General features: G+C 35.2%; 2 protein-coding genes across 4 annotated transcripts in view; one reads left to right on the top strand and one right to left on the bottom strand.

Moving 5' to 3' along the window:
- Nucleotides 1-472: 472 nt before the first annotated feature.
- LOC140984537 (3-ketoacyl-CoA synthase 1-like) lies at nt 473-2,457 on the top strand. Its single transcript, XM_073452031.1, has one exon. It carries the CDS (start codon nt 671-673, stop codon nt 2,273-2,275), a length of 1,605 nt encoding a protein of 534 aa, XP_073308132.1. The 5' UTR covers nt 473-670; the 3' UTR covers nt 2,276-2,457.
- Nucleotides 2,458-7,314: 4,857 nt separating this feature from the next.
- Nucleotides 7,315-10,756, bottom strand: part of LOC140984536 (beta-amyrin synthase 2-like) — a 4,282-nt gene continuing 840 nt past the window's right edge. For 2 of the 3 annotated variants that reach the window (XM_073452029.1, XM_073452028.1), the window contains 14 exons: nt 10,535-10,719; nt 10,355-10,445; nt 10,067-10,264; nt 9,877-9,961; nt 9,592-9,758; nt 9,197-9,499; nt 8,984-9,103; nt 8,784-8,906; nt 8,534-8,689; nt 8,373-8,419; nt 8,135-8,278; nt 7,849-8,026; nt 7,687-7,767; nt 7,315-7,603 (listed from right to left, as the gene is read on the bottom strand). In XM_073452029.1, the coding sequence (XP_073308130.1) occupies nt 7,400-7,603; nt 7,687-7,767; nt 7,849-8,026; nt 8,135-8,278; nt 8,373-8,419; nt 8,534-8,689; nt 8,784-8,906; nt 8,984-9,103; nt 9,197-9,499; nt 9,592-9,758; nt 9,877-9,961; nt 10,067-10,264; nt 10,355-10,445; nt 10,535-10,719 (2,082 nt within the window). In that variant the 3' untranslated portion in view covers nt 7,315-7,399. The remainder of the gene's footprint in view (nt 7,604-7,686; nt 7,768-7,848; nt 8,027-8,134; nt 8,279-8,372; nt 8,420-8,533; nt 8,690-8,783; nt 8,907-8,983; nt 9,104-9,196; nt 9,500-9,591; nt 9,759-9,876; nt 9,962-10,066; nt 10,265-10,354; nt 10,446-10,534; nt 10,720-10,756) is intronic. The other variant, XM_073452030.1, reaches the window with a different exon arrangement.

Below are 10,756 nucleotides of genomic sequence, written 5' to 3'. Positions count from 1 at the left end.
TATAATTATATTATACTAATAAAATACTAATTCTCGCGAGCGGCTCAAAAACCATCAAACAAAATAATTTGGGTTAGAGTTCAACTCTAATTTGACAAGTTCGAATGCGAATTAAATATTTTTCGAGTTGACTCAAAAAAACTCACGAACATGCTCGATTCGATTACACGCGTAGTTCGAATCATGGCCCCCCAATAATGAAATTAAAAAAATATATAAAAATCAAGTTTTGTTTTGCACTCTTAAATCTATCGAGTCGTTTCTCGTCAGCCATGTTGAAGTCCCCCCGAACCGCCCTTGGTTTGATCACACACACATGTGGAAGTGGACTTGGGGATGAGACGACCGTGGCAAATGCTGTCCCGGGAAAAAATGAGTACGGCCACTTGGTCAACAACCCCACGTCGTTTAACAACAATACCTATAATTTGGTTGGCCTATTATACAAGCAATTTCCAATCCTCTGCTTGAGGTGGTTGTTGAGCGATCTCTCTCTACATCTACTTTCTTCCTACACACTTTGAACCCATAAAATGGACATCATCTCCAGTCTATAGCTATCCTACACTTTGTTCATGTTTTTACCGATATTTGATCTTTCATAGAGTTCTCTTCATCACTTCTTTCCTCAGATAGATCAACCTTCTTGACTACTTGCATACACTCGACAATGGGGAGAGGTGGAGGAATGAGTAGCATAGAGATGGAAGAGGAGAGGCTGATGGCGGATGTTGAATTCAAGGATTCTTCCTCCATGGTCATCAAAATTCGGCGAAAGCTGCCTGATTTCTTGAAATCCGTGAAGTTGAAGTATGTGAAATTAGGCTATGGCTATTCATGCAACCCCGCGAGTGCTCTCCTTTTGGTCTTCGTGCTCCTGCCTTTGTTCATAGTCACAACCATACAGCTCACTGGCCTAACATTTAGCCTCTTTTCTAACATATGGATGACTCGAACGCTTCTTTTGGACACTGCCACCGTTCTGATTGGTTCGAATGTATTGATTTTCTTGTTGGGGATCTACTGGGCCAAAAGGCCAAGGCCGATCTATCTGGTCGATTTTGCATGCTACAAGCCAGAGGATGAACGCAAAATGTCCGTGGATTCGTTTTTGAAGATGACGGAAGAGAATGGCGCTTTCCAACAAGACTCGATCGACTTCCAGAAGAAAATAGCGCATCGTTCCGGACTTGGCGATGAGACGTATTTCCCGAGAGGAATTACGTCCCGCCCGCCCAATCTGTCGATGAAAGAAGCTCGACTGGAGACCGAAGCTGTCATGTTCGGTGCATTGGATTCTCTGTTCAAGAAAACAGGTATCAAACCCGAGGATATTGGGATTCTTGTAGTGAACTGCAGCTTATTCAATCCAACCCCATCTCTTTCCTCCATGATTGTCAACCATTACAAGCTCAGAGCTGACATCAAAAGCTTCAATCTTGGAGGAATGGGATGCAGCGCTGGGCTTATATCCTTAGACCTTGCCAAACACCTACTCCAGACAAACCTTAACACTTGCGCGGTTGTGGTGAGTACAGAAAACATAACCCTCAATTGGTATTTCGGAAACGACCGTTCCATGTTACTCTGCAACTGCATCTTCCGTATGGGCGGGGCTGCCATTCTGTTATCCAACAAAACCCGAGACAGGAAAAGGTCGAAGTATGAGCTTGTGCACACTGTTCGAACCCACAAAGGAGCGGACGACAACAGCTACAACTGTGTCTACCAGAGAGAAGATGAAAAGGGGACAGTGGGGGTTTCATTAGACCGGGAGTTGATGGCTGTCGCTGGTGACGCTTTGAAGACAAACATAACCACATTAGGTCCTCTAGTATTACCATTTACAGAACAACTGATGTTTCTGGTCACTTTACTGAAGAGGAAGCTTGTGGATGCTCAGGTGAGGCCTTATATACCCGATTTCAAGCTAGCTTTCGAGCACTTCTGCATCCATGCAGGTGGAAGGGCGGTACTGGATGCGATCCAGAAGAATCTGCAGCTCACGGAATGGCACATGGAGCCATCCAGGATGACCCTGCACCGGTTCGGGAACACGTCTAGTAGCTCATTGTGGTATGAATTGGCTTATACTGAAGCCAAAGGTAGGGTCTTTAAAGGAAATCGTGTGTGGCAGATCGCATTCGGGTCAGGTTTCAAATGTAACAGCGCGGTTTGGAGAGCTCTGAGGGAAATCAATGCTCAAGAATGCACGGCTAATCCATGGTGTGATTGTATCGACAATTACCCCGTTCCGGTTGAACTTGGATCTTGATTTGGATATTACTGCTAAACTTGAATCTATTCTCTATGAAGTATGCGTGAAGTCTCTTAGATCTCTTAACATTCCAACAAAGAACGTTTGCATGATGATGTCTTGTACACTAGAAGGCTCGTCTTGATTTTTTACTACATCACAATCAATTACATGGACTTAAGTGAAATAAGTTTTTTTTTCCCCAAAATTATTGAAATGAATTTCGCTTTGAAAGGGTTATTGCTCATAAACTAACAGGAAATAATTGTAAACTAGTATATCAGAATTTGGTGTTGTGATCGGTGTTGTCAACACCAGTACACAACACTGCAGCGGAAAATAATATTTAACACACACGTAAACTTTAATAAATGAACACCAGTTATTTAAATTATATACAAGTACGAATACTTGTGCGATGCCTCATGACAAGAAAATCAACTAGAAACATATGTAAATCGTTTTAATAAACCAATACTAGTGAGACTAGCAAAACTAAATTCCTTGACACTCAAGGAAACCAAAATACATCAAAATAAATCAATACTAAAAACTAGATGCATAAAAACGAAACGTATTGCTCAAAGCCAAACACAATCACTCTTTGATCAATACTATGCGCCAATGTTGTTCTTCGAGTGTTGTCAACACTAAATAGCAACACGGTCATCATGTGAGTCAATCACTCAAACTCTTCACGCGGAAATCTTCAATTCCGAAATCCGACAGCAACGTAGTTATTCTTCAGGAAAAATCTTCGCCGCCATTCTCTCTCAATATTCCGTCTATATAGATATTTTTCTCTTTCCTCAATATCTTTCCATAGATACTCAAATCCTACAAACAAGAAAAATCAAGAGTTTATTAGGAATAGAACTCTATTTTAAACTAAGGAGGGTGTTTTCAATGTATGAGATTTATTGACTTTTAATGACTTTTGTAGATTTTAAAAGTCTAGATGTATTCAATTATGACTTTTACGTACTCTATAGAAGTTTAGTGATATTCAAAATAGACTTTCATTGAGTTTTAAAAAGTCAAGTTTTATTCAACATTGACTTTTAAAAACTCTATAAAAATCTATATGTATTCAAATTTTCAATAGACTTTTAATAATTTCATGAAATTCATTAACATACAAATATTAAAGCCTAAGGTACAACTATAAATTGTCAAAAATTTTATTTGATTCAACCCAAAGATTTGGATGGATTTTTTAAACTTCTAACTCATACACAAACTATTTATTTCTCTCTACGTTGCTTCACATCACCTCTCTTCTTATCTTCTCTCCTCTCATCTATCTCTGTCACTCTCTCAAATTTTCGAAGTGTATCTCTATATATGTTTTTATCTTTCCTTTTCAAATTTTTTTTCATTTTTTGGCTGATTGTTCATTTAATATGTACGCTATGATATTTTTATACAAAATTATATCTGCACAATACTAAATAATATTCTTTTCACATGTATATTTTCAATTCAAAAACAATGTTATAGATTAATCAATTGATGTATTTTAAAAAAGTTACAAACATGCATACAAATCCACATATATACACATATAAGTATTAAATGATTTAACTTTTAAATAACTAAATTTATTTATTAATATAAATATTGAAAAATAATTCAAACTAAATATGTTATATATGTCAATTAATTATTAGTTCAAAAAAATTAATAAAAAATAATATGTTATAATTAAGTACAAAATTTATAAAATTCTATAAAAAAAAAATTTCACAAAAGTTTATAAAAATCTTGCAAAAAAAATCTACACCACATAAATCTATTTATAAATATGTGAGATTCTGTAAAAGTCAACAAAAACGTATCAAATCCATAAAAGTCTCTCATTTGAAAAAGTCATTAAAAATCATCAAAACTCTGGATTGAATACACCCCAATAAGATATTATATCTTAGAGATAAGTTCCTGAATTGAAATATGTTGAATAAATCCTAAGAATAAGATTTATCTAAAAATAAATCTAATCATATAATCAATTTAATCATCAAAACTCTGGATTGAATACACCCCAATAAGATATTATATCTTAGAGATAAGTTCCTGAATTGAAATATGTTTAATAAATCCTAAGAATAAGATTTATCTAAAAATAAATCTTATCATATAATCAATTTAATTTAGTCTAAAAATGTAAAATTCTAATATTTCATTTTAGATTCATTTCACGCTTCATTATACATTATTTGTTTTCTTTTAAATACAGTAAAAAAATTATTTGATTGACCAAATTAAATATAGTAAAATAAACCAAAGATTATTCTTTTATGGCAATCCATCACTCAAATATTTCAGTTAGACAAAAACAACCAACCTGTTCCGTCGTAATTTTGTTAATATAATTTAAAGTGCATGTTTTCCAAGAAAAAATTAATCCGAAAGAAGAAATTTAGCTTAGGAACGAGGGAGTAATAAAAAGGTACGTAAATGCCAGTGAAGCTTTGAAAGAATTAAAGCAATGTCGATTTCGGTTTCAAATCATTTTTGTTTGGTTTATGAATTAATGGAAGGCTAATTATTACTTTATCCGATTTTACTGTCAAAAGATTCTTATATTGATATCCAGATCCAGACAGACCACCCTTTCCGCACTTTTAATTTATTTTAAAGTTGTCTAGTCGCATTTGTCTGATTGAGAATATGACTTAAGTAGTTAACAATTGTTGTGTCTGGTTTAAATACTTAATTGTGTTCGACATCTTGAAAGAATTTTAAAGTGTTTATCCATCCTCTTAAACATAATTTGATCCTAACACCTTCTATCATACATATATAATCGGTAATCTACTAATTAATTAATTAAGGAGTATTTGCGATCATTGAAAAAATTATTCTTGTATTTTGACTAAAAAAAATCAGTTTTGTGTGTTTTTAAACCAAAATTATGCGATAGTTTCGGCTTAATTTAACTGAAAGCTAAAAGTTGGTGTTCACTTTTTCATAATCTATAAATTTAATCACTTCTACAAATATATAATCTTTCCTGAATAATCCGTAAAAAGTTTAAATTTTTTGGATCTTTATTGACTTTTTAATTATATGAACTAGGCTCATGTGTATGTGTAAGCTAGTATAATTTTTTTATGAGTACTCTTTTTAAAAGAAATTAAAATTAAACTGCAAAAATAAAATTTACAATTTTTTTATTTTTAATAAGCTTTTCATAAGGGAAGCTAAAAAAGAGGGGTTTTTTTTAAAAATAATTTAATTTTAAAAATTTATTTCAAAAATAATGTAAAAAAAAAACATTTCCAAAACTACTGCAATCCGCGCTTACGGAGCGCGGACGCTGTTCACGTGTGTAAGCACGGACGCTGGTCCACGTAAGCGACGGAATATTGTAGCGACGAAATATATATAAAAACCGTCGCTACAATTGAATCCGCGACGGTTTATATACCGACTGTTAAAAAACCGTCGCTTTATTGGAATCAGCTAATTTGCGACGGTTTTTTAACCGTCGCTAAATGCCAAAATACCTACCTTCTCACACGCCACGCATAATTGTATCAACAGCGTGCACATGTACGTCGCGGATAATTTTGAACTTTCAACGGCTTGCAACTTTGCAGCGTGCAATATACGCTGCGGAAAAAGAATTTACGCGCTGCGAAAAGCCATTTTTGTTGTAGTGAAAATAGAGAAAAAAAACAGACAATAAGCTCATCAAAAAATAAGTTTTTTCAGAAAACTCTACTATTCAACCTAGTTTTTTCAGTGATTCAGGGGTGGCTGACTTTGGTTTGTTTGGGCAGCAGGATTTTAAGACTCCGTCTTGGTCGAACATACACAGTTTTACAAATTTGCTTAATGTTGGTCCGCAGCATCTTGTACATGACATTCGACCACAGAATGATGTTGAGGAAAATGAACAACATTCAATTGAGATATCCCAATCCTGATGAATTTCTTGTTTGTTTTTTTCTCTGTCTTCACTACAACAAAAATGGCTTTTCGTAGCGCATATTGCACGCTGCAAAATTGCAAGCCGTTGAAAGTTCAATATTATCCGCTGATTCCAATATAGCGACGGTTTTAGTAAACTGTCGCTAAAATTAGCGCTACAACAAAAATGACTTTTCGTAGCGCATATTGCACGCTGCAAAATTGCAAGCCGTTGAAAATTCAATATTATCCGCTAATTCCAATATAGCGACGGTTTTAGTAAACTGTCACTAAAATTAGCGACGGTTTTTTAAACCGTCGCTGATTCCATTTGAGCGACGGTTATTATATATATTCCGTCGCTAAAATATTATGTCGCTTACGTGGACCAGCGTCCGTGCTTACGAAGCGCGGACGCTGGTCCACGTGAGCAGCGTCCGCGCTCCGTAAGCGCGGATTGCAGTAGTTTTGGAAATGGTTTTTTTTTTTTACATTATTTTTGAAATAAATTTTTAAAATTAAATTATTTTTAAAAAAAAACCCAAAAAAGAGAGGTATTTTGGATATTATGAAAATTACACCAAAACACTATTTTGTCCCTACAATAATCGGTGTACTGGAACTGAAATGCTTGGATTTGGTTTCGGTTCTAGTTTTTAATGGTTTAGGTTCAACTTTGGTTACGGTTTGAAATAATTTGAACTAAAATTTAACTTCTAATATATAGAAATATTTAATTTTTATTTTTTATTTTTTAAAAGAAGGGTTTAAATTAATTTAGTTTAATGAATGAATAAGTTTAATTATATAACTTAAGTTAACTACATTTATTACAAGATTTTAAATTTTAAAATTAATTATAGTTTCAATTACTCTATACAATTTCAGTTATGGTTCCCAAATTATAATTCCTCGGTTTTTTTTCCAGTTTGGAATCTAAATCGTGTTAGAAGATATAGTTCATTTTTTTCCAGTTTTTTCCCTTATTATTATTAACAACGGTGATAATGAATTATTCATATACATACATTCAGTGAAACATAAGATTTTGGAAGACAACACTGATAAATAAATAAGACATACGAGGATTTCTATTACGATTAATAGTTGCCATTGAGAAACAGTACTTGCAACAGACAAAAGAACCAGAAGCTATGCATATTATTTTTCGAATTTTTATGAAGAAAAAAGAAAAGAAAAGTATTTTAATTTACTACGTTTGTTTGTTCATGATGATGAAGTCAGTGGAACACGATTGCGATATTCAGCAAGCCCCCACAGTGGGTAGATATTTCTGTATGCCGCGTAATGTAACATGCAGTTTTTCATAAAAACACCCGTGATTTCTTGCTGTGGGAAATCACCATTTTCAAGCTGGGAGTTTATCAGAAGCTTTGCTCCGCGGTGGAGAGGTGTTGGATCTCTCTCGGCCTGTTATTTACACATAGCAAGAGACTCAACTTTTTGTGACATTGGTTTTAATAAATGGGATTTTGTAGCAAGAGGTTGCTAACCTGCCCTGAATGGATCAGACCCATCAAAGCCCAAGCAGTGTGCACCAAGTTCGAACGGTTGTGTTCCAATGGCACGTACACCTGTGTCTTATGTATATATTAGATGAATCGTACATACACTTAATTTCAGGATAGGATAGGATAGGATGAATTGAAAATTACCTTGTTTGGGCATGAAAGGTAGCTTTCTCCCCAACCACCATCGTCCCTCTGTGCTTTCAGTAGAAAATCGACACCTTTCCGAACAGCCAAACAATTATTGTAGGTTTTGCCAGCAGCAACAAGTCCTCCCAGTGCAAACCAACAGCCATATGTAAAGCAAACGCCCCAGTTTCCATACCTTTTCCACAAACAAATTAAGGAAAGAAACCAATTAAGATAATATCACATGGGTGTGTAAAATTGATCTTCTGAAATTATTTTGATTAAATGGATGAAAAATGTATACCATGATCCATCAGGCCTTTGAATATCTTCGAGGTATCCAGCAGCCTTGGTGATGAAGTTCTTTATTTCTTTTTTCCTGTGCTCCGGATACAACTTCTTGAACAGAACAAGAGCTTGGATTGCTGATGAAGTACACTCAACATACCTACATACATCGAAAATCTCATTAAGATTATTTGAAATCAAACAACAAATTAATAAAAGGGGTAATGGGATTAAGATGATTAGATGAATCTTACTCGTGCTCTACAACAATATCAGCGAAGAACTCGGTAGGGTTGAGCACCTGTCGAATCAAAAAAAAAAAATTATTTGGATTCATGGTGCGAGAAATCAATAGAATTTATCACAAAAGCATGTTTCTTAAAGATGAATTCTTGTTTTGATCAAGAATTTATACCTCCAACCAGTCTGAAGCTCCTGCAGGCTCCCATGCTGCTAAACCACCATTTTTGCTCTGCAGAGAAATCAATATGTTTACAGCATTGTATAGTCCTTGAGCTTCCATTTTTTCTCCAACAATTTCCGCAGGCATCAGAGCGAAGAGAAGGCAGCACTAACAAAAAGGAAACAAGAAAAACGTCGAACAAATAATTAAGCACTTAGTTTCCAAGAATCTATCGTTTTTCTTTACAGACAAGGATGGATACCTTCAATCCTTCAGCGGTACAATCTGACACTTGCCATCCATGATCCTGATCCGAAAATGTCCATGACCCTTTAGAGGTATGGCGGTACATACTTTTAAAGTCACCCGAAGGATCCTCTTTCACCTGCATGTTCAATTTCAGCATCACATTTCAACCAAATCAACACATTAATTAAAAAACTTGACTAGAATTATAAATACCTGAGATTTTTTGATGAAATCATGCCCTTTCTTTAAAGTCTCGCCTATTTCGTCGCTCAAATTACTAGCTAACAACGCTTGAATTGCGAAACCAGTATCCCATTCTTGACTTCCAAAACTCTGCATTTCAAGTCCAATTTTTTTCTTTCTAAATAACTATCCATTTAAAATTAGAAAATATCATGTTTGGTGTCTAGAAAATTACTGAATTACCTGCATTTTCATGCCATCTTCAGCAACCCATATATAGTCAGGGATTCTAGCAAGATGTTTCTTGAAATAGTCTCCATTTGGATCCTCAACCCAACAAGCCAACATACACAACACCTTTTCGACGCATCCTATTGTGATATATCTGCTATTTTCATCTTCATAATGGATGTGCTTCATAGTCACTTGGAGAGCCTTTTCTCTTAGCTTGTTTAATGGCCAACGAGTCAAGAAAGGCTCGGTTAATATGTAACAACTGTCCCATATCAAATCTTGTATTAATGGGTGAGGATAATACAGATCCTCCTGCATTCAAGTTTAAAATTTACAAACTTGTTTTTAAGTAACAGAGAAGTGAAAAAAAAAAAGAAAATTTGCACGAGTGATCAACGATTTACCTTTGCACAGCGATGTCGTACGCTTCTCCAGTTGATTTGTTCATAGGGCTGATCATATAATTCCTCTCTTAACTGTAAAATGAGGGGAGTGATAGGTCCTACAAATCTCTTGCCGTATAAATAAGACATTGGCATGTATACCATTCGGCAGTAGCACCACATTTTTGCTGTATTTTAGTTGAGAAAAACATAATCAAAATTATGAGAACTAATGTGCGCGCACACACATATACATATGTATGAATGTTTGTACATGTTTATATATGTATATGTACATGTCCATACCTGGGTGCATAGGGAGAAAAGAAGGGAGAAGCCAAAACTCAGGCGGCATTGGGTTGCTTCCAGACCAGTCAAATAACCCTAGTATCTACACGAAAAATTAATAAAAAGTTGTAATCATTTTCCTAATTAAGAATATATAAGTCAATCCAGAAAGAGACATAGTTGTAATAGCACAGTATATGTAACATACAGAAAGCCATGTTTTTCCCCAAGAAGGTATAGCCGTAACAGTTCCATGATCGAGTATCCATTTTCTTGCTCTAGCACACGCGTTGTTTTCCCCAGCATCTGGCCCTTCTCCGAGTATACGCATACAAATGTAACTCAGTGCAGTGCAGAACATAGTGCTGTGGCCTTCTATGTGTAGACCCCAGCCACCGTCTTCATTCTGTGGATTGCAATCAATTATTTTCGAAACCATTATTATATTTAATCATCAATCAAGAACATGAATTTATTTCGTTATAATAATTCTCACCTGGTGACAATACATGTAACGGAGAATTTCTTTACGATGTTCTAATGGAAAAATGGTGTTGAGATGGCCTGTAATATAAAGGATCATGACATGCATATGAACATTTTACCATTTGTTTATACAAATACATTTTGCAAGAAATATGGCTTTGAGAACAAATATTGTGACAAACGACTCACAAGAGGTTGAAGAAAGAACAAGGGACCGGCATTTTCGGCCGGCCAGTGACCGTCGCTGGCTTGCAACGCTGAGAAGAAGTGGACCGCTCTACGCAGCGTGGCGGTGGTCGCCTCGTAAGTTATGTCTTCATCATCACGAACCTTCACTTGGGCGATTTGTTGTTTGAAATTCTTTTCATGCTGGAACTGATCATCATTAAAATTTGATTATTAAAAATATTAA

Source organism: Primulina huaijiensis, chromosome 9 (genome assembly GCF_012295235.1).
Source record: "Primulina huaijiensis isolate GDHJ02 chromosome 9, ASM1229523v2, whole genome shotgun sequence".
NCBI lineage: Eukaryota > Viridiplantae > Streptophyta > Magnoliopsida > Lamiales > Gesneriaceae > Primulina > Primulina huaijiensis.
Note: the sequence above shows the minus strand (reverse complement) of the source record. Positions and strands in the feature narration are given on the sequence as shown.

What these genes read in the sequence shown, in the direction of transcription:
- LOC140984537 (XM_073452031.1), top strand. Translation starts at nt 671, where the DNA reads ATGGGGAGAGGTGGAGGAATGAGTAGCATAGAGATGGAAGAGGAGAGG.